The sequence below is a fragment of the Echinops telfairi genome, unplaced genomic scaffold, assembly GCF_000313985.2.
Source record: "Echinops telfairi isolate 266 unplaced genomic scaffold, ASM31398v2 ScPeMD7_6080;HRSCAF=6971, whole genome shotgun sequence".
NCBI lineage: Eukaryota > Metazoa > Chordata > Mammalia > Afrosoricida > Tenrecidae > Echinops > Echinops telfairi.
In genome coordinates, this window is record NW_022109980.1 from 3,350,974 (window position 1) to 3,375,643 (window position 24,670).

At 40.8% G+C, this 24,670-nt stretch overlaps 1 protein-coding gene across 1 annotated transcript in view; it reads left to right on the plus strand.

Annotated features, from left to right (window-relative positions):
• The window catches only part of GRIA3 (glutamate ionotropic receptor AMPA type subunit 3), a 400,526-nt gene that overhangs the window by 270,956 nt on the left and 104,900 nt on the right, over positions 1-24,670 (plus strand). The window contains exons 8-12 of the mRNA XM_004713054.2: positions 861-1,022; positions 4,685-4,852; positions 12,471-12,575; positions 13,626-13,733; positions 16,067-16,273. Coding sequence (XP_004713111.1) covers positions 861-1,022; positions 4,685-4,852; positions 12,471-12,575; positions 13,626-13,733; positions 16,067-16,273 — 750 coding nt within the window. The remainder of the gene's footprint in view (positions 1-860; positions 1,023-4,684; positions 4,853-12,470; positions 12,576-13,625; positions 13,734-16,066; positions 16,274-24,670) is intronic.

The following is a 24,670-nucleotide window of genomic DNA, read 5'->3' on the forward strand; positions in this document are numbered from 1 at the left end:
CATTTCATAAGAGCTTACATGGTAGTGGCTTTAGCCCATTGGAGACCCAAGTACAATTAGCAGGAAACAAATATCCAGAAGAAATCATAACAACCCCTGATTGAAGTGTTCTAGAAGCTATCAGTGCCCAGGGGGAGCTGGCAGTGCCCAGGTGGAGATAGCTTTGGTGTGAACCTTGGAGAAACTCCTTCATTAAGCCTAGGTGGCTAAGACACCAGACAGTAGCCAGAACGGAAGGCAGTGGGTGGCGGGTAGGGGTAGAGAAAATAGTAGCTGCTGTGCAGATTTCAGGACTTGTTTGTGGACACATGTGAGACATACCTTGGTGTTTGTACCATCGTGTACAATCAAGCTACCAGTTTATCTGTTTCTCTGTATTCTCTGGGATTTCAGTAAATCACAAACTTTAAAAGTACTCACCACTAGAATTTGAAGCAATCTGCTGGGTTTGATCTGGAGGGTTGAAAAGGTTTTTAAAAAATAAATTCTAGCCATGGTCAGACTTTTTAGAAACACTTTCCAGCCTTGCTTTTATAGTCAATGAAGAAAGAATATAGGTCAGTAAAATAAAGCTAAGCTTTTTCTTGAAGTTTGCACTGATGTCTATCCATGTGGCTTCTAGTCTAAATCAACACATGGGCACTAATACGGACAATTCCGTAGCTCCTCTGCTGGGCCTGTAGTTTTAAAAAGAGTGTGCGCTTGGAACAGGCCTGCATCCAGGCTTTTCTGGATAGCTACTGAGGGTCTTGGGCAAGGAACTTCTCATCTTTCCCTTAATGCTCCATCTAATCAGCAGATACCGTGAGTAAGAGCGCGTGGCTTCCCACAACCCTGATTCCCTCTTAATGTCATTCCAGGGTTTTACTGATATTTTGCTGGAAAGAGTCATGCATGGGGGAGCCAACATTACAGGCTTCCAGATTGTCAACAATGAAAACCCGATGGTTCAGCAGTTCATACAGCGCTGGGTGAGGCTGGATGAGAGGGAATTCCCTGAAGCCAAGAATGCACCACTAAAGGTAATGTTCCCTGGCATGTGGAAACCTTAGGCCAACTTCTCAAAGCATCTCAGTACAGCCTCTCTATGTTTACAGCCAGTGATCCAGTGCTCTTCCTTCACAAGGGATTTCAGGATGCTAAAAATGCTACTGCAAGGGACACAGGCACTCTCGAAACTAAACCACCAAATAACTAAGCTATTGAAAGTGAGGCCTTTTACAATCCAGTGTTTGGGAAGAAGTTAACTTAATTTTTTAAATGAATTTCATTTGTAATCTGCTCATAGCAATTTATGATATTATAAGAACCTGAGCTGGGCAAAGGGTGGGGGCAGTGGGTATAAATAAGGAAGATTGATAGTCTGAAACAGGAAATTAGATTTTACATTATTTATATGATTGCTTTGTGTTAATAAGTTCCATGAATCTCAGTACACCCAAGTGAATTAGGCTCTAATACCGAATGTGTGTTGCCTATACATATATTGAATGGAAATGTTTCCCTGCCTGCAAGAATATCTTTAAATATAATTAGATTACCTAGGTTGCTCATTTTCCTGAAATCAAGCTAGGAATATTAAAAGCAAAAAGCCATGCTTAAAGTGCACATTTTTCAAATTTGTTCCCCTATGGATAGAAGTCCTGTTATTTAAAAATCGAGAATTAAAACAGATAAATTAGGGGGAAGTTACTCGCGTTACACAATGGATCCTCTTAATGTATTTTTTAAGTAACTCCTTCCCTCAGTGCACTGCGGTAAGAGCCCATTTTCCAATATGAGACTGACTTTTAATTCTTCCTTCCTGGTAAACTGGAAGCATCGACCCTGGCAGAACTGCTCCTGGGGGTTCCGAGGCGAACTCTTTCTGGGAGCCGAAGGCCTTGTCTGTGTCCTGCAGAGGGGCGGGCGGTTTCAAATTGCTGGCCTTGCAGTTAGCAGCCCAACACATAACCACTAGGCAACCAGACCGCCTCAAACTGAAAGAGCTGGGGCAGGGAGGGGAACAACACTCCTTTCTTATCAGTCCAAGATATTGATCCTCAACACCTCCTTGGCAAGAATAGAGAGAATGATGGAAAACCAGAAGCGTGTTACATTCTGGGTCACCGATGCAGGGCTACCCTTTATGGGCCACCTCAGAACACCACACAAGTGGGTCCTGACTTCATACAATTGATATGTTCGGAAAAAAGAGAATTGTTTGAGTGAGTTGAATATAACATTTCCTTTTTTTTAAAATCATTTTATTGGGGGCTCCTACAACTCTTATCGCAATCCATACATACATCAGTTGTGTAAAGCACATTTGTACATCCATTGCGAATATAACATTTTCATTCATTTTAGCGATTTACTACTAAAGTAGTGTCCTGAGGTTATGGTGCATGTACACGTTAGATTTTTCCAGGACAGACCCATTTTAAAACATTTTTCCCATGGTCAGATCAAGAGTCCTAGTTTGTTTCAATAAATATGGCCATGGTTTCTTGATGAAGCCTTTGTCATGCAACTGTTTTATGAGGTAAATCGATACATAGTCTCTAACGGAAATCTTTGATTCAGCAGCTCACAGGTAGAAACAGAATTCAGTCAGTGAATGTTTGAGAAGGCGTCAGGTAGTACAAGACTCTTGGCACTGTGTGAGTGAGGCACAAGAAAAGGGGCAAGGCGAAAAATAAAAGAGAGGCGCTGCAGAGTAGTTTATGCTTTGCTCAAAGCTGCGGAGTCTGAGCACTGAGAAGGAAGACAAGGCCGGCTTCAGCGGCTTCATTGAGAACTCACCGTTTTACGATGCACCATTCTCAGAATGTGAGGAAAAAATCTTCAGACTTCGGAATTAAATCTTTCCAATAACTTACCACAATGAACCAGGCGTCTTCAAACTACGGCCCGTGGGCCACATGCGGCCAGCCGAGGACATTTTTCCGGCCCCCAGGGTGTTTTTGCCCCGTTTGTTTTTTTTACTTCAAAATAAGATATGTGCAGTGTGCATAGGAATTTGTTCATAGTTTTTTTTAAAACTATGATCCAGCCCTCCAACGGGTCTGAGGGACAGTGAACTGGCCCCCTGTTGAAAAAGTTTGAGGACCCCTGCAAATGGACTATTTAAATAGATGGTTACAACTTTCAGATTACTTTTACTTAACACTATCATTCTAGACCCTTGCTCTGTATCAAAGAGACAAAAAGACTACTTTAAAATTTGTATGTACAGTCTTTTTTATTAGGAAATAAAATTCTCTGGAGACTAAAACCCTGAAGGTTAACTTATTTTATATTGTATGAATGTGGCCTTCTGGGGTTTTTTTTTCCTTCATGCCCAAGAATTGGTAAGTAGAAGCTGAATGAAATAGAAAATTAAATAGCTCTTTTGGCATGGCTTGGACTCCATTAAGAGTGCTGGGAAAAAAGACCACCGTTTGGCTTGTAGGTTGGGCAGACACAAAGACCTTTCTTCATGAAAGACCATGTGCCCCTGTTAACGTAATAGTGGATGATTTCCTCTTGAAATGAAAAGTATGTGAGAGAAAAGCAGCAAAGCACATTGATAGTTGTAAAGATGATCATGTACTTATTCGCTTTTCGATTGTATTTGGACATACTAAAGAAAGAAAGAGTCCCCTCCACAGGATGTTTTGCTTTGTTTTGTTGTTTTTAAAGCCAGTAGGATTCTACCAACTATGTGTCCCCTCCTGGAAAACAGAAACCACCTTTTTAAAGTGGCTTGATTGAGTCATTTCGTGAAAAGACACCCAGCACTTCAAATTCCAGATAAGCAAGGTCCTTGTGAGAAAAGCCTTCCAAAAGTTCCTTACAAAAGTCCATTATCTATGGATTGTGATAAGAGTTGTACAAGCCCCCAATAAAATGATGTTTTAAAAATTCCATTATCTTTTAATGTCATTTTCCATGAGCTTTTTTAAGCACCTTGTATTAAGCAACTGACTTAAACCCTAACAGAGTAAGTATATCAATATACCCAGGAATAGAAAGTAAGTGTTCTTGCCTGGAAGAAGTAGCATCATAAAGTGCTGCCTGTGGATTGTGAACGTTATCAGATTTAAAACTCAATGACAATTGTAATTTTCTACAATGGAAAACCAACTTTGGTTTCGTTCCCCCCAAGGAAACAAACGCTGATTTATTGCTGGCCAGGGGTCCTAGTTTGCCAGAAACTTTGTCCAGACAGAAATGATTAATGTTTCCCTCCAAATTAATTTCAAGCTGCCTAACTTGGCTATTTCCATTTTCCCCTAAGTAAAGACCAGATTTAAATTTTCTAGTACAAACGGCAGTAATACAATCTTGCTTTAGGACATGCTGTTTCTTCTCCAGTCCACACATGTCATCCTTTAATGTCACAAGTTTTTCTTCCTCTATAAAAGACCTGACCTTTTAGTATTCGCTCACTCAATACTAAGCACAGTATTGAGAGCAAGAGAGAGCAATTTTCTTGTGCTTTTTGATCTTAATAATCTTAACATTTGCACACACGAAGTAAGAGGAATCATTCCAGAATGATCCAAAGTCAGGCTTGCCCAGAGAGATCTCTTAATTCACCTAATTAGGAGAATGGCTTCATAGAACAAGAGGTAGAATTGAATCAAAGTCATGAAGCACAAGGCAAGTTTGAGAGAATGTCATTTGTAATGATCTTCTCTTTTCCATGCATCCCTTTCAGTATACATCTGCATTGACACATGATGCAATACTCGTCATAGCAGAAGCCTTTCGCTACCTGAGGAGGCAGCGAGTCGATGTATCCCGGAGAGGCAGTGCTGGTGACTGCTTAGCAAATCCTGCTGTGCCCTGGAGTCAAGGAATTGATATCGAGAGAGCTCTGAAAATGGTAAAGACTACAATGGATTACTGGGGTTAAGGAGACTTATAAAGATACAAAAAGATGACATTTCAATTCTAAAGAAAGAAAATGCTAAAAAGAATCGCATCCAAGTCTATAGAGTATCAGAATGAACAGGAATTGAGTATAGATCATTAGCCACCCAAATCTAGAAAACCTGAAATCCAGAGCTTCTCCCATGAAGCTTGAAAAGTGGTAAATTTGAGGTAAATGAGTGTTTGCTCGTAGTTCTGTGCTGCATTGGAGGTAGCAAAAGGAACTCAGTGCCCTCAAACGTATGGGTCTGCAGAAAGCTATGGGTTATAGTGAAGGCCCCAAATCCCTTCTCAGAGTCCTCACATGGATGACGCTTCCACTGAACTCCCTTGGACCATTGAGCAGAGAGATGAGAACAGTCTGGTCCTCAGACAGCGTGCGCTGGAAAGGAGATGACTGCAGATACAGGTAGATTCAAACTCAACGTCTTGCCCTTGGTTTTCCGTTTGGACCCACCTATAACTTGTTCTAGTTTTTATTATTTTCTGTTTTCTTTTAGATTCAGGTTTTTGTGTTTTATTATGTTGCTGTTGCTAGGGGTTTTACATATGATTTTCTTTATATGAAATCGAAGATAGGTAAATCTATAGAGACAGTAACTAGATTAATAATAGCTCCTTAGGGTTATGACAGCAGAGGTTGGGGGTGGGGGAGTGGGAAGCTCAATAATGGATACAAGAAAAAAGGAAATGATCTAAAATTGATTGTGGTGACGACTACCCAACTCTCTTTTTAAATGTATTTATTAATTTTTATTTTATTATAAGTTATGAGGGGGTTCCAATTTTTTTAAAATATATTTAAAACATTGACTTCTATGGTACATGAATGTTATGTCAACAAAATTATTACATTTAATTAATTAATTAATTAGTTAGCAATAAAAATTGTAATCGCTGAACTTCGATTGTGAAAACACAATAGCATTTTCTTCTTCTTTTTAATCATTTTATTGGGGGCTCTTACAGCTCTTATAACAATCCATGCATCCAGTGTGTCAAGCACATTTGTACACATGTTGCCATCATCCTTCTCAACATATTTTCTTTCTACTTGAGCCCTTGGTATCAACTCCTCACTTTTTTCCTCCCTCCCCCATCTTCCTCCCCTCATGAATGCTTGATAATTTATATATTATTATTATTATTATTTTCATATCTTACACCAACCACCATCTCACTTCACCACATTTCTGTTGTTTTCCCCCCTTGGGGGGTGGCGGTTATACGTTGATCATTATGATCAGTCTGCCTTTCCCACCCACATCCCCACCTTCCCCCTACCCTCATGGTATCACTACTCCCATTATTGGTCCTGGGGGGTTTCTCTGTCCTGGATTCCGGCTCTTATCTGTACCAGTGTACATGCTCTGGTCTAGCCGGATTTGTGAGGTAGATTTGGGGTCAAGATAGTGAGGGGAGGGAAGGAAGCATTAAAGAACTAAAGGAATGTCATATGTTTCGTTGGTGCTCTACTGCACCAACCTTCCTTGTGACCCTTCTGTGAGGGGATGTCCAATTGCCTACAGATGGGCTTTGGGTCTCTACTACACACACACACACACACACACACACACACACACACACACCACCTCGTTCGCATCTATATGATTGTTTGTTCTGTTTTCTGATCCCTGATACCTGATCCCATAGACACTTCATGAGCACACAGACTGGTGTGCTTCTTCCATGTAGGCTTTGTTGTTTCCCTACTAGATGGGTGCTTGTTTATATTCAAGCCTTTAAGACCCCCAGATGCTATATCTTTTGATAGCCAGGCACCAACAACTTTCTTCACCACATTTGCTTATGACCCCATTTTGTCTTCAGTGATCATGTCAGGAAGGTGAGCATCACAGAATGCCAGGTTATTAGAACAAAGTGTTCTTGCATTGAGGGAGGACTTGACTATGCCCAATGCCCATCTGTTACCTTATTATTTAACATATATTTACATAGAACTATGTGCATGCCTGTATTTATACCTCAATAAATGTCCTTTGCCTCCTAGTTCTTTCCCCTATTTCCTTTTACTTTCCTTCTGTCCCACTATCATGTTCAATTTTCATTAAGCTCCCAGTAATTCCTCTCAGCTACATTGCACTTAATCAAGCCCCACCAGGCATCGTACACCCTTCTCATCACTGATTTTTAGATCACTTGTTGTTCCCTTGTGCCTGGGTTTGTTGGCTCCCCCCTAACTTTCCCCTGCTCCCCCCTCTCCCATGTCACCCCAGAACCGTTGGTCCCATTGTTTTTCCCCTCGGGATTGTTTATCCTGCCTGTCTTGTCTAGATAGACATGGAAAACCAAAACCAAAACAAACAAACAAAAGAAAATCCTATGAATAGTTCCAGGGCTGTCTATTAACCTTTCATGAGTACAACAGCATCTTCAGGCTCATGAGACAAAATATTAACCTGCATCGACCATGGAACTGAGTCTGCTGTCATAGAGAAAATGTACATAAGCGTAGATGGTGCAATGCACGATACATTTCTAGGCCTATTTAAGAGGCTTTCCCCCCAAATGCTCCAAAGAAAACACCTAAAGAAAGGTACAAGCAATCAATTAGGTCACTTATTTTTAGTATTTACTGAAAAAGAGATCATCTCAGGCTTCAAGCAGTGTCCTTTGAACAGATTCCATTATTTATACTTGGAGAAGCATCACCCATTCATTACAGCTTTCCAAACAAGAGCTCTTTGTGAATTTTTTGCTTTATGCCACACAATCGTGTACACATTAAAATGAGCCTTGGAGAGTATGAGAATCTCTTATTTCTATTTATTTAATTATCTTGATATGTGTAGTGTTTAAGTAAAATAAACAAAGATATAGGTGATAAGATAATTCTGTGCACAACCCAGTTACAAGAATTTATAACAGCTTCATGGCACACATCAATTTGTGCAGTTGGCTCTCTTGCTGCTGCCTTAAATTTGCCAAGTTGGAAGTATTCAATCAAAAGGGGTTAGTAACCCCTGCATCTCTCTCCAAGAAAGAGAAATGGCTCATTCTCCCATCATGCAGATTTTTATGTCATTATGTCAGTTACCTAACAAATGCCCTAAGTGTCATTTTATGGAGGTAGCACTGCATGAGTCTGAAGAGCAGTTAATTAAATCCAACCTTCATAGTAGTTACAAGATTGGTATTGTCAGGTGAAGCACAATGATGAGTGAAATATAAAACTCTCAGAGATGAATCAGAAGTAGTTTTCACCAACAAAGACTTAAGGGGCAAGAGCCAATACCTCGGACGGACTCCCCATTCTTTTTTTAAAATTTTGTTTATTCATTTTATTGGGGGCTCTTACAGCTCTTATAACAATTCATACATCAATTGTATCAAGCACATGGGTACATATGTTGCTTTCATCATTTTCTAAGCATTTTCTTTATGTTTGAGCCCTTGGTATTAGCTCCTCTTTTTCCCCCTCCTTCCCCCACCCTCCTTCCCTCATGAACCCTTTTTAAATTATAAATCATTATTATTTTCATATCTTACACCAAACACTGTCTCCCATCACCCACGATTCTGTTGTTGTTCCCCCTTGGGGAGCCAGAAGGGGCTATACATCGATGGTTGTGATAGGTTCCCCCTGACTCCCATTCTTCACACACACACACACACACACACACAGACACACACACACACACACACACACACACACCTTCCTCAGATTGAAGATGGGCATCTAGAACGGAGGACAGAAACATACTATGGCTAGGAAGAAGTCGATCCCTGCTATAGCACAGAAAAGTTTCTACATGTCTTACTCTCTGCTACAGCCCAGGCTGTGAGCCAGGCAAATGACTGCACACAGGCACTGGAGAGTACACACAGGCTCCTGAGGCCCTAAGAACCCAACACTCAACAAAAAAGATGCCTTTCCTCTACAGCAAGGCCAACCCCTTTGTTTTGCTCCAGACAGGCTGGAAAGCATTGCTCTTTTCCAAAAGTAGAAGCTACCCTGTGATGAATGTTCAGTAAAACTTCATTCTTGAGGGAGCCTGCAAGAGCACCTCGTCTAAAGGAACACGCGTTTCACTACATTCAGAGAAATCCCATCGTATTGCAATTAATCAAAAATGAGATTGCGTGATGTAAAAACTCCCCCATTGTGATGAGCGCCTAGTTGTTGCTCAATAAAACCTTGTCTTTCTTCAAAGAAGTGTCTGATAGAGCTCATAAGGGACCTGTTTTAATGAATAGATAAGCACACCATCCGTTCAATAAATATGGACTAAACACCTATAACAATGTATCAGGCTCCATGGTAAGTATACAAAGAGGAAATGAGATGAGATGAGCTAACATTTAAATTCTAATTAATGTTTTTGAAAATGTTTTTGAAGGTCTGAAAGTCAGTCCCTAATTAGGTGAGCATTCTCCCCATCATCTGCAAACTGTGCAAAAACCTGCTTCTGAAAAACCCTACAGATTCTAAGTCGATGCAATTTGTCTGCTCGTTATTGAACACGTGCTCTATCCCAGGCCCTGTATTAGTTGCTGAGAACCCAGAAGAAGACTGGCTCTCACGTCAAGATAATCTAAATTTTGTAGAGGAGTTAAATAGTTAAATCAAAACTAACACTGTCATTCACTACCAAACCACGTCATCAAAAAGAAATCTCTCAAATCACTAACTAAAGGGTAGACACATATTAACTTGTGTGACGGGAAAGGCAATATACAACAAAGGGGAAGACAGAACAAAAGGATGCATAAGACATGGGGAACAGCACAAGAGTCAAAGGCACAAAGACAAATACTATTTTAGGCACAGTCCTGCCATCACCATAATAATAATAATCTACATAGTTATGCTTGCATGCTGAACAGGAGAGAGAAGGCAAATAGGAAAAATTGGGGGGAAATTTTATCTTGCAAACTTTTTGAAGGCCCCTTCTATATAGGTTTGACAGAGGATATATCTACATATGTATTTATATGTGCTACCACTATATTCCTGAATATAGGAGAGCATATAGGGGGCAGAGTTATGAAAATGTATTAACCATAACCAAATACCTTCAGAGAATGAAACACTGGGCTTTGGGGCCCAGGACTGTACTACAGCGGGACATCCAGGTCAGTTGGCATAAAGATACTTCATAACACAATGTTCTACATCTTACTTTGGTGATGTAGAACTAGGATCTTAAAAACCTGAGTGGCTCTCTAAGATGCAACTATTAGTCTCTCCCCGTCTGTGGACAAGAAGAGCGAAGAAAATAAAAGATGCAGGGAAACAATTGGACTAATGGGCCGTGTGAACCCCAACTTCCCCCATCCTGGGAGCAGAACTAGATGGTGCCTGGCTTCTACTGCTGAACACTCTGAAAGAGATCACAATAGGAAGTCTTAGAGGGGACAGAATGGGACCAAAAAATAACTCAAAGTGTAAACTGTAAAAATTAGGCTTACTGCTCTGATAGAGACTGATGGAACCCCCAACACTAGAGCCTTTAGTTGCGCTTTAAGCCTGGAACCAAGCCCACTCCAATGGCACAACTTTCAGCCAAACAGCAGACGGGTGAAAATAACACCAGGGAGGTATGCACTACCTAGAACAGCGGTTCTCAACCTGTGGGTCGCAACCACTTTGCGAGTTGAACGACCCTTTCACAGGGGTCGCCAGATTCATAACAGTAGCAAACTGACAGTGATGAAGTAGCAACAAAAACAATGTTATGGTTGGGGGTTATTCACCACAGCATGAGGAACTGTATGAAAGGGCCGCGGCATTAGGAAAGTTGAGAACCACTGCCCTAGAACAACCAACCACATGAGACAAATGGATAGCATGTGCCCAGGGATAAAGCTCAACAGACATCAAGAATCGGATGGAATGAACAGAAATGATAAACACAGGAAAGGAGTAGAGTCCTGTTACATTAATAAGGATTGCAATCAATGTTACCAATCAAAAGATGTATACATTTTTTGAATGGAAAGCCATTTTGGTTTGTAAACTTCCTCTCAAATCACAATTTAAACAGTTGGGGAATTAGGAGGGAAAAAAAAAAGACTTCTCTGAATGGGAGCCCAAATCAGCTTCTGAATACCAAAAATTCTAATCATGGGCTCTGGGATCTCTTGGACATACGTAGACTGTTGTCTAGTTTATAAATCATGTTCCCATAGGCCAGGATTTTGTTTGTTTGCTTGTTTAAAGTGAAGTCCTTAACCCTTATTCACCAGTTGAGCAACACAAATGGGTAATAATAATGACTTGTATTTATAGAGGTCCGTTCATCAAATGCCCTTGCACTGTGCAGTAAGTAAAGAAATCGCTCCACTCAGCAAGTTTTTTTTTAAGAGAAATGCTGTTTATTAATAACAGTCATCCAATAGCAACAAAGTATGGTTAGGTGGTGCTTGGCTCATTTCAGTACACAGGCAACGTTTATTCCATTTTTCTAGCAATACCATTCATGTACATAAGAGCTAAAATTATTAGGGTACATGAGAGATTACAAAGAAAACACAATGTATAGACCCAGGAAAAATTGTGGTATCCATGAGGTCTGCATTTGGTATCCCAAAAAAGTGTCCAAAGTCTTTCAGTGCATCCATCTTTCTTATCTAATGTTCCATACTCCTAATCCCTTAAACTCCCCCCAAAAACAAACTCACTGCAAAAGAAGCATGCTGACTCATAGTGACCCCCTGTGAGTTTCTGACACTGTTACTGTTTACTGGAGTAGAAAGTCCAGTTTTTCTCCTGCAGAGTTGCTAGTGGTTCGAACTGCCAATCATGTTGCACAGCCCAAGTACCCACTACACAACCCTTACACTTAACAAATTTCATCCTTCTACAATTTATCCCTCCCTAGCCTGCCTCTCTGCTACTTGTTTCTATATTGGCAAAAAGGGGGTGGGGGGCTCATGCTTGTTACTATAGTATCTAGCAAATGTGTAACTCTCTCAAAAACAAAACAGAACTAAATTCATCTTGATTAATAATTAATATTATTAGAGTTATAAGCACCATTTATTACATAGCAGATACTCTTCTAAACATATTGTAACCGTCCCAACATTTCGCAGGGATCTGTACTATAGTAATTTTACAGATTAGGACACTGAGGTACAAAAACATTAAGGAACATGATGGAACTTAGATATGAACCCAGGAGCTCCACAGCCCATGTTACTAGAACAACACCATGTTCATATATTTGGACTACTGAAATAAAACACCACCCCAGCACCAAAGCAGTTCACAGGGTAGAAGACTTCCTTGCCCTACTTAAAGGAATAACCTGGAAAAGGGACTAATGATTGACATTTTAGGCCTTCACAAAGTGGGCACAAGGCACTCATGGGAACATAGAGAACTGCCTATCACCCCCACTCAAAGCTTCATCACTAAACTATGTACCGAGAAAACTCTGCGATGGAAATGAAAATCTTCACAGACTTGTTCTGTAGATAGCGCTCAATGACTCAAGTTCAAAACTCCCCACAATTCCAAGATGGGTCAGGAGTCCTCATCCTAGAGACCTAGAAGGCAATCATGCCATGCTATTCTTAAATTCTGCCTTCTCCCTTTCTGCCAGGTGCAAGTACAAGGAATGACTGGAAATATCCAATTTGACACCTACGGACGGAGGACAAATTATACCATTGATGTGTATGAAATGAAAGTCACTGGCTCTCGCAAAGTAAGTAACTATAATCATCCAAGAAAAAGTCTGCCCTCAGTTGCCAGAGAGGAAGTGCTAGGTAGCACATGGGAAGCAAATCCCCACCCATCACTGGTGTCCGTGCATTCCGTGAAGACCACAGCTAGGAGGCACGACGTTGTTTTGTGATCCAAGTGTTCCAGCTACACATTGTTTAAAGGATTATATTTTCTTTTGAGGCTGGTGCTATCAAAGTGGAAGGCTCCGGAGTAGTTAACAACTTCCTACAATAAGGGGAATGATTCACAAATGTTGCAGCATATTGTTATTTAAACAGAAGCTGCTGAGGTACATATGGTTTTAGTGAAAGAATTGGAAAGTAGGTATCTTTACACTTACTTAACTGTATTGAAAGGACTGTAGTCAAAATATCTTTCTGTGCTGGTGAATCTTATTACAAGGACTACTTTGCTTCTTATCTATTGAGTTAGGCACGGAGTAAGAATTAACTAGCCAGTTCCTAAAGTCTCACAGAAGGTAAAAAATCTTGGGTCATTCTTACATGATACTCACTGATTTTACACTCGCTCCCAGCTCCATGATAGTTCAAAGCGAAGATTTTTGGTTTTGTTTTTTTAAAAAGACCATTTTATTTGGAGCTCTTAGAGCTCTTATAGCAATCTACATGTCAATTGTTATCAAGGATATTTGAGCATATGTTGCCATCATTTATTTTCTAAACATTTACTTTCTATTGGGTTTTTTGTCTGCTTGTTTTTGTTACAGGAGAGTTTTTAAAAGTCCGAGTAGCCTACAGATAGGATTTTACCAAATGTCAACAGGGGTGAGATTTGGCTGCGAATCCCCAGCATGAAGGAACAAGCACCGCAGTGTACTAGGGTCTGGGTAGGGGTGACAAGCCAGAGGGAGCCAGGGCATCCATCCTTATAAACCTCAAGCTACTAAAAATATATTCTTATGGTCTCATTCTACAACAGCAGCTGCATTTCATGCCAATTTGGTGGGGGGGAGGGTTGTTTTGTTTTGAGTGAAAAATAGGCAACCAGGTCAAATGTCTGCTTTCTCTAGGCTGGCTACTGGAATGAGTATGAAAGGTTTGTGCCTTTCTCTGATCAGCAAGTCAGCAATGACAGCGCCTCCTCAGAGAACCGCACCATTGTAGTGACAACTATTCTGGTAAGTGTGAGCCGAGCAGGCGGGCAGCTGTTTGATCCAAAGCATATTTCAGGTCATCAGGAAGACCTCACACTCAAGCAGTGAACATTTCCAGCAGGGCAGTCCAGAAAGTTCTCAAAGTACCTTGCCGTGATGTCATTATTAGATAAGAATACAAATTTGGACTAATTCCAGTAGAATCTATCTTGTGGACACCTAGTTCTCCACTTTACCCTCCATAGAACAAATGATTCATATGAACCCAAAATATCATTCTTTATTTTGGAAGAGGCAGCATTGTATAGTAGAAATTGTAGATTAAACCAAAACCCATTGCCAGAGAGTCAATTCCAACTCACGGTGACGCTATAGGACAGAGAAAAACTGTTCCAAAGGGCTTGGTTTCCAAGGAGGTAATTAATCTTCAAGTAAGCTGCCACATCTTTCTCCTATTGAGTGGCTGGTAGGTTTGAATGGCCAGCCTTAACTGTTTCTGCAGCTTTTTAAATCTTCACAGGAAAAAATGGCATCATTTTTCTCCCTTGGAACAGCTAATGGGTTTGGACCTCCAACCTTGAAGATATAAGCCCATAGCTTCCCCTGCAGCACCACCAGGACTTTCAACCAAGAGAAGATTCGGACTCTGATATTAAGTGTATTGCTAACATATGTAACTGCACAAGTCACATCTCTGAGCCTCAAGTTGTTGGCTTTTAAAATATTTATGGAATAGGTATAAAAATCTCCTACCTATATGATAAAAGGCCAAACTCACTGCCATCGAGCCAATTCTGACTCAGAGCGACCCTTTAGGACAGACCAGAACTGCTGCTGAAGGTCTCCAAGATGCTGAAGGTCCCCAAGACTGTCCATGGGGGTGGGAAATCACATCTTTCTCAAGAGGAATGGCTAGTGGTTTCAAACTGCTGACATTGTGGTTTGCAGTACAATGGGTACATAGGCAGTACATAGGTAGGAGATTATTTTTACACCTATATCATAGGTGCCCTGTTGTTGCTTCAAGGTAACCATGAAGTCAGTGGTTCAAATCCACCAGCCACTCTTTGGGAGAAAAATGAGGCTATTTGCTGCTAAAGTATATATCCAGCTTAGGAGACTCTGTATAGGGTCTCTAGATTCAGAGTTGACTCAATAGTAATTGGTTTGGTTTTTTTTGGTTTGGACTTATTTGTCATAGGTCCCTGGGTGGCACAAGAGATTTCCGATTAGCTGCTAACTTAAAGGTTGGCAGTTTGAACCCACCCAGTTGCACTGTGGAACAAAGGCCTGGCAATTTGCTTCTATAAACATTACAGAGCAGTTCTACTTTGTCACCTTGGGTCGCCATGAGCGGAAAGCAATTAGACAACAATGTTTGGTTGGTTTCGTTTTTACTTATAAAACCATTTGTTGTCACAAGGTACAATTCACCATGCAAAGAAGCGTTTCTGTAAAATGAAAAGCACTATTTAAATGTGAAATATTACTCTCTCTCTTTTTTTTTTGCCCTGTCCTCTGCCCCCTGAAATATTATTCTTATCTGGTGTCTTTTAATGTTTTATCAAAAATCAGGTTGGTTGGTTGGTTTTTAATAGTTCTATTGATATAAAATTCACATATCGTACATTTCCCGAACTTAGTCACTTTTGGAAAGCGTTGTATATACACCTTCACAATCAGTTCTAGTGCTCCCTCCCTAAAAACTGGTTCTCATTTTACTCCGTGTTGTCAAATAGACCACAACTAAACCAAGTTTAATAATAAACCAGAGTTAAAACAAATATGCCATTAGGTCTGAAATTGTGATTAAAAGTTTCTTTCCTGTGAACACATATATCAAATACTCAAGTGGCTGTAGGCACTGTATCAGGCCCTGGGGATGTAACAATGAGTAAATCACAAACCGGACCTCACAAAAAGCACAGGGCTTCCCTAGGGCTCTGTGGTGCGGTTGTGGTTCCTAGGTGGTAGATTCCAAGGAAACCGAAGGCAGTTCACCGCCATGTAACCAAACAGAAGGCCTCTGCCCAATTTGACCTAATCAAAGACTTCACAGGGGAAGACGGGTTCTTCTGTCAAACCTTCAAACGTATATACATCCTTCTCTACTTCAATAATCATCAGTTCAAGGACTGCCAAGAATATGTGGTTCAATGAATGGAGGCTCTGCTACTTGTTAAGTAAACGCTTTAAAGATTCCTGCTATACCCCAAACCTCACTAGCTATAGGCAAAAAAGAAAAAAGAAAAAAAAAAACCCAACCCACAAACAAAAAAAACCTTTGCTGTTACATTTATCATCTCCTAGAAAACTATGTAGGAATAATACTTTTTCTCTTCTTTCTGATCCCAAAGGAATCACCTTATGTGATGTACAAGAAGAACCATGAACAACTGGAAGGAAATGAACGCTATGAAGGCTACTGTGTAGACTTAGCCTATGAAATCGCCAAGCATGTAAGGATTAAATATAAACTGTCCATTGTTGGCGATGGAAAATATGGCGCAAGGGATCCTGAGACTAAAATATGGAATGGCATGGTTGGGGAACTTGTGTACGGAGTAAGTTTTCTTTAAATCCTGTTTTCATTCACCTCTGTTTTCTAATTAACAAAGATGATAGAGGGCTTAATTTTTTAGTACAATATTTGTTTAACTGTACCATTTTCCTAGGGTCTGTAAGACACTCTTTTTCTTCTGCAGTTTACTTCTATAAAGGTAGGTTGACAATAGCATCATCCAGAGAGCAGGATTATCTTACTAAAAGGAAAGTAGAATTGGTGGGGGTGGGGGGGAGGGTGTATTTGGCAACATCAAGCACAGTCTGCTATTGAAAATGTGTCCCTTCTGTGGTCCCTGTCCCAGACAGCAGAATCACCACCCACCTAGTCACCTAAGCCAAGAATCTGGGTATCTTACCTTATTGCTGCCCTCATATCTAATCCTATCAGTTCTATTTCTGAATCTCTCAAATTCAAACACACTTCCCCACACTAAAATCACCTCTAAGGGTCTTACCATTTATCCCTTGTCAGTCATTTAACTTTTCTCTGCCTCTACTATTACCCCCAACAAAACCAGATCTCCCTATTACTTTTATTCCCCACTTTAAAAATCAGGGTAAGATACAAGTTCCCTGACACCATAATCCAGTGGCAACCTACTTCTCTCGCTTTGTCTTGTACTCTTTCCCCCTCACACTACAGCAAACTATGTGCTGTTCTTGCTGTATAGCAAAGTCTGTGCTGGTCCCGAGAGTGCAGGGCGCCCACTTAGGGCATACAACTTGGAAGTGCCTTTGCTTCTCTTTAACCAGTTGTCACTTGCCAATCCTATAGAACTCAGAGGTGTCCCCTCTTTCAAGAAGCCTACCTCCACATTTTCAACCTAAGGTATTCCTGCTTTTTGCTTCCGTTTAGTATGTTTTACTTCATTATAATACTTTTGACCATGTATTGTAATGATCAATTTATAAATTTGGCTGCCTACTAGACTGTGAACTCCTTGAGGACAGATAAAATATATGACTCATTTTGATATTCCAGAGTTTGGCACATAGAAGTTCAATAACAACCATATGGTTCTGCCAAGAGCTTGGCCATGGGCTAAGTGCAAAAGAATTAATACTGAGGATTAGAGCTTATAAAGGGCACACTGATATCTTCAGAGCTGCTCAGTGATTTTGCTTTAGAAGGTTTGGGCCTCTGATAGGGAATGTTGGGGCTTGGGCTGCCCAATAAAGCACATAGAGATAAGCAGGACAAAACCCATGAACTTCCCATTGGGTGAAGCAGTCAATAAAGAACTGACCCAAGTGGCAGCAGAGGTTTAGTTCTTCCAGATAAGAATTACCAGCAATGACAGGTTCCTATCCAGACAACAAACAGGTAGGGGCAACACAGAGGACTCAAAGAGATGGAGATACCAAAAAGTTGCAATTGGTAAGTAGCAAACCTGTAAGTTATCCATTGCACTAGGGCTCGGGGAAAGTGTTAAAAGGCAGCAAGAATAAGGTACACCTCTCTAACCCTAAGAGAGTAGCAGGGTCACTAAACAAATTTTTGGAACAGGCTCTTGGGAACAGGTACAAAGGCTCATTTCTAAAAATAAGGGCACATAAAGGGAACTAGGGTTTAGAATGTGGTTGGATCCCAGTTATCAAAACTGGGGCATTGTCCTCCCGTAAGACAAGCAACAAGGCAACATGAAGTTCAGCCTCCTGCTATAAGGGCCGCAGCCAATTATCTCCTCTCTTGGATCAATGTTGGTGCAGGGATCTGGGGCAGGGATGAGCTGCAGATGAAACTGAAGAACGGGCAGCTGTGGTAAGAAAAGACTTTCTATGGCCAGAGAGAGAGATGAACAAGGGACAAGCACTTGTGCTCTCTGAGAATGCTAGAAAGCTCTGAAATATCTTGGCAGCTCTCTCACCTCTTACTTTCGAAGTTGGCAATCCAGTTTTGTCTTTCCTGTTCTTCATTGCCCCAGCGTTTGGGCTCCAAGAAGTCCTATCTTATGCCCAAATCTCCCCTACACTTAGCACATTACCTGGTACACAATAGATGCTCATCTTTTTATTTAATAAATCAGTGCCCCAAACCTCAACAATATTCATTACGTAGAATCCATGATGGAAGGTAATCCTGTATTATAGTTATTATTATTAGCTACCATTTGTTGAATATTTATTGGTTACCAGACACTATACTAAACGCTTTATCTCACTTAATTTCCATAACACATTGGTAAAGGAGGTAACATTATTAACCCCATTTTACAGATGAGAAAATTACAATCTAGAGAGAAGTCACATGACGAAGATCAAGCAGCATAAAGTGCTACAATGATTTAAAGCCTGATCATGAAGTCAGTGCTTCTTAAGTATTTCCTTTTTCAGACCTATCCAATCCTGAGAGATAGTTAATATTTATTGCATAGGCTCTCGGTGCCTTGGCCCTGCTGTAGAAAGTGTTTGGCCATATCAGCTAGGAAGGAAACTCGGAGCATTAGTTTCCACTCTTCCAAGGAAACTGACATGAGCTCCAACATGAGCTTATCAGCTCATCGCACTCTGAAAATGGATCCATGCCCTCCTTGCAGTTGAAGGCTGACTTTCTGAGCTGCTCAGACGTTTTGCCGGGTTTATGGTTTCTCCTCTGGCATGTCCTCTGTACTGTACTCATTTAATCTCCAGATAGCACCCCCCAAACCCCCCAGCCCCCGTTCTTTCCAATTCATGTCTGCATGAAGGAGCTTATGAATTGGATTTTTTTATTTGTTAATAATTTGAATGCCACCTCTCCTCTTTTGAATAGGCTAATTTTTTTCCTGGAGTAAGTTTTCCATTTTACTCTTCAATACTCTTTACTAAAGACAAAAGCAACAGCCAGAGAAGACTCTTGCAGAAATTCCCTCTCCTGTCTCCTGACCTAGAACAAGTTTCTGATACACACAAGGTGATTCCAGAGAACTGACAAGGCAACCCAAACTTGTGACTGTGGAAAATGGATGCTTTCTTATCATGCTTGCATTGGAAAGCTCTCAGCTAGGAAGGATGAAGCCAAACTGCTTCTTTTTCTTCCCCACAAGTTTTCATCTTTCCTCATGGTGGAGAGTTCTGCTTCCCTAGCAATGGTTATGCACTCAGCTACTAAACATAAGGTCGCTCGCTCGTTTAAACCCAGCAGGGGCTCCATGAGAGAAGGTGTGTCAATCTGTGTCTGTAACGATTAAAAGTAAACCAAGCCCACTACCATCAAGTTGAGTCTGATCCATAGTGACCCTATTTAGGATTTACAAGACTATAAACCTCATATTTCTCCCTCAGGGTGGCTAGTGGATTTGTGCCTCCGACCTTGTGCCTCTATCATACCTAACACACTTGCACACATAGCACCAGGGCTCCCTTCCCTAAAGATTACAACCTTAGAAACTCCATGGGGAAGTTCTACCCATCCTGCAGAGTCGCACCATCTGCATCAAAGTAGTGGGTTGGGTTTGGGATCAAAGAGAGAAAACAGTAAAAGTAACAACGCATGTACTTATTTGGGGCAAGCTGCTCACTTGTGGTTTGCAAGTTGCTCAAGAAAAAGGACAGAAATCCTTGAACAATCCATTTCGTTAAGTGTTTAATGAGCAATAAGATGGATAAAATGAACTATTCCTTGTGGTGAAAATGAAAACCACATGGATGTCATGGTTGTTGTCATGGCTGCTGTTGGTGGGCGCCATCCAGTCCATCCCGATGCATAGCAACCCCATGTGCAAAAGAAACACCCCCTGGTCCTGGACCATCCACACAACTGTTCTTGTGTTTCAACTCAGTGTTGTAGCCTCTGTGTCCATCCATCTTGTCAAGAGACCTCTCCTTTTCACTGCCCTTCTATGAAGCATGATATCCATCTTCTGGGACTGGTCTCTCCTGAAAACATGTCCGAAGTACATGAAACAAAGTCTCACCATCTGCCCTTAGTACAGCATTCTGGCTGTACTTCTTCCAAGACACATCTGTTGGCTCTTTTGGCAGTCCATGGTACTGTCAATATTCTTCGCTGCCACCACAGTTCAAAGGCATCGATTTTTCTTTCTTTCTTCCATCTTCCTGATTCAATGTCAAACTTTCACATTCATATGAGGCAATTGGAAATACCATAGCTTGTGTCAGGTGCACTTCAGTCCTCAAAGTAACATCCTTGCTTCTCTACATTTTAAAGAGGTCTTGTACATTATCCAATGCAATGCATCGAGTTTTCTGTTGACTCCTGCTTCCATAAATATTGATTATGGATCCAAGCAAGATGAAATCCTTGACAACTTCAACTTTTTTCTCCATTTATCATAATGTTACCTATTGGTATAGTTGTGAGGATTTTAGATTTCTTTGCAATGAGTTGTAATCCATATTGGAAGTTTTGATCCTTGATCTTCATCAGCAAGTGCTTCAAGTCCTCCTTACTTTCAGCAAGCAAAATTTTGTTACCTGCATTTCACAGGCTAATAAGCTTTCTTCCAACCCTGATGCCGAGTTCTTCTTCATATAAGCCATATTCTCTGATTATTTGCTCAGATTACAGACTGAATAAGTACAGTGAGAGGATACAACCCTAACACAAACCTTCCTGGTATTAAAACATACAGTATTCCCTTGATCTGTTCATACAACTGCCTTTTAGTCCATCTATACATTACTCGTGAGCTCAATTAAGTGTTCTGGAATTCCCATTCTTCTGAAGGCTGTCCACAGTTCATTATGACCCACACAGTCAAATGCCTATGGATAGTCAATGAAACACAAGTAAACCTCTTTCTGGTATGCTCTGCTTTGAGCCAAGATTCATCTGAAATCAACAATGATATCCCTTGTTCCCCATCCTCTTCTGAATCTGGCATGAACCTCTGGCATGAACCCTGTCAGTGTACTGCTACGACTGCTGTTGGATGATTTTCAACAACATTTTACTTGTATAAGATCTATCAGTAATATAGTTCTATCATTTAGGCATTCTGTTGGGTAACCTTTCTTTGGAATGAGTTCCAAAAAATGGATCTGTTCCCATCAGTTGGCCGTATAACTGTCCTCCAACTTTCTTGGCATAGACAAGTGAATGCTGCTGCATCAGCTTGTTGAAACATTTCCGTTTCTATCCCATCAATACCTGGAGCCCTGTTTTTGGCTAATTCTTTCAGTGAAGCTCCAAATTATTTCAGTTCAGTTTGTTCTTGCTCATATGCTACCTCTTGAAATGGTTAAATGTCAACTCATTCTTCGTGGTACAGTGATTGTGTGTATGCTTTCCACCTTCTGTTGATGCTTCCTGCATCGTTCAATATCTTGCCTATCGAATCTTTGAATGTTGCAACTTGAGGTTCAAATTTTTCTTGGGTTCCTGAGCATGCTCCTCCTTTTTGGTTTTCTGGGTCTAGGTTTTTGCACATTTCTTTATAATATTTGACTTTGTCTTCTGGATCTTCCCTTTGAAATGTCTGTGTCGCTCTTCGACTACATCATTTCTTCCATTTACCTCTGATTAAGAGCAAGTTTCACGGTCTTTTCTGACATTCATTTCGATCTTTTCTTTCTTTCCTGTCTTTTTAATGACCTTTTGATTTCTTCATGTATGATATCCTCCCGCAGCTTATCAGGTTTTCTGTCTTTAGTGTTTAATGCATCAAATCTGTTATTGAAATGTTCTCAAAATTCGGTGGGATTGACTCTTATGGGTTTATTTTACTTTTCTTCAGCTTCAACCCAAACTTACATATAAGCAATGTATGATCCATCCCACAGATAGCCCTTGGCTTGGTTTTAGCTGATAATATTGAATTCTCCATCGTTTCTTCCCACAGATGTAGTTGATTTGATTTCTATGTCTTCAGTCTGGAGAAGTCCTGTGATAAAGAAGTCATTGGTCTTACATGATAGCATGTAATTTTTATCACCAAGATCATATTTTCCAACGATGTCTTCCTCTGTTTCCAACCTGCATTCCAATAGCCAATAAATATCAATGCATCTTGTTGAATGTTTGAACAATATCAGACTGAAGATTTTGATAGAATTCCTCAATTTCTTCATCACTAGCCTTAGGGGTTGGTGCATACATTTGAATAATATTTCTATTAATTGGATGTATGGGATAGACATTATCCTAGCACAGACAGCATGGTACTGCAATGCAGATCTTGAAATGTCCTTTTTGACGAGTATAACATCATTACTCTTTTCTTTTTTCATTACAAGATCATTTTATTGGGGACTCTTACAGCTCTTGTAATAATCCATACATCAATTGTATCAAGCGTATTTGTACATCTGTTGCCAACATTATTTTCTAGACATTTACTTTCTATTGAGCTGTTGGTATCAGCTCCTCTTTTTTCCCTCCCACCTTCACCCTCATGTCCCCTTGATAAATTATAAATTATTATTATTTTCATATATTGCAATGACTGCTATCTCCTTCCCCCAAGGTTTCTGTTGTTCCTCCCCCTGGAGGTAGGGAGGATGGTTATGTGTCAATCATTGTGATCGGTTGCCCCTCCCACCCCTCCTCTCCCCATCTTCCCCCTACCCTTCTGGTATCGCTACTCCCATTCCTGTTCCTGGATTCCATGTTTCGTGAGCTCTTATCTCTTATCTGTTCCTGTGGACATGCTCCGGTCTAGCCTTCAGTGAAAGGGTGTCATGATAATGAGAGGTGAAGAAGCCTCGAGGAACCAGATGAATATTTATTATGTGTTTCATCGGTGCTTTACATCACCCTAATTGACTCATCCCTTCATTGTGACCCTTCTGTGAAGAGGTGTCCCATTGTCTACAGATGGGCTTTGGGTGTCATTACTCTTGATTGTGTGACCCCTAACATAGTAACTCATATGATTTTCTCATTCAAGATGGTCAATATCAGTCCATTTCAGCTCACTAATCTCTAGATTATTTGCTTGTTCTATTTCATTTTTCACTACTTCCAAGTTTAGTAGAGTCATACTTTAGACATTCCAAGTTCCAATTAGTAATAGATGTGTGAGGCGTTTCTTCTCATTCGGAGTGGTGACAAATGAAGGTCCTGAAGGCATTATACCTGCAGATTTTCGTCCATCCATGTCATTATGGCCGACTCTCCTTGGAGAAGACAGCTCGTCCTCGGTCATGTTTTGGGTGCCTTCTGACCACAGGGGCTCATCTGCTGGCTCTCTCTCTCCGATAGTACACTGCTCCTGTTCGTGCGGCTGTCAGTCAGTGGCAATGTTTTCATGTGATCCCTAGGGTTTTCAGTGGATGCATCTTCTGAGAGTGGACAGCCAATTCCTTCTTCATAGTCGGTCCTTCATCTGGAAGCTCTGTGGAAATGGGATCATTTTGGGTGACCCTGCTGGTATTTGCAATACAATGACATAGCCCTCTGCATCACAAAACTATACAAACCACCACAAGACAAACTGACAGACAAGTGGTGGAACTACACTTATCTCACAGCCATTGAGTCGATAGTAACTCATAGTGACCCTATGAAAACAGGTTAGAAATGCCCCTGTCGGGTTCTGAGACAGTGACTCTTTACAGGAGTAGAAAGCCTCATCTGTCTACAGTGCAACGGATGGTTTCAAACTGCTGCATTGTGGTTTACAGCCCGAGTAATCACTATGCCACCAGGGCTCCCAAACTACACTTATGGGCACAGCTTTATACGTGGGCCATTCTCTTTTATGCTTTTAGAATATAAAACCGATCTAATGGGAGGGGTGAAGAAAGGCAGAGATGAAGAAAACTTTGTAAAGGACACTTCAGTGTATGCCACTACAGTCTCAAGAAAGAATCCAAATAAATGAAATTTGCTAAAGAGTAAAGGAGCCAATCAGCCCCCTTTGCATATGACTCCTAAACAGGCTTTCTTTCTCTAAAAAAATTCAAGTCAAGGTTGATGTTTGGGGTCCCTTGGATCTCCAAGAAGGCTCTCTTTGAAATGAGCATCAGTAGGAAACAATGTGCCCCATTCTGTAAGCTCTCCAGAACCTTAAGGACTTGAAACTGCCCACCTGATTTTGAGCTAGAAGTCTGTGAAATCACCACCTCAGCTCAAATAGCTTACAGACCACAAGTTTTTATGATTTCCGAATAGCATGTGTTTTAAAGGGGCGTTTAAAAAACAGATGTTGTTGATAGAAAGGCCCTTAGATATCCTTGGCCTACATTGTGATTCATTCTGCAGATGGATGTGGGGACCAACCAAGACTAGACATGGGAACTGCCCAGTGGGTGAACCAAAAACAAAAAGACATGACGGAGAGTAAGCGTCCAGAATCACACAGCTTGGCAGAGCTCAGGCGAATGCAGGTGTCCAGACTCCTGCTCCAATGTTCTATCCACTGGACCATGCTAACTCAGTTCACTTAGCTTATCAGACTATGAGAAGATTGGTATGGAATCAGATACGATGTCCACCTCCTGCCTTCAAGGAA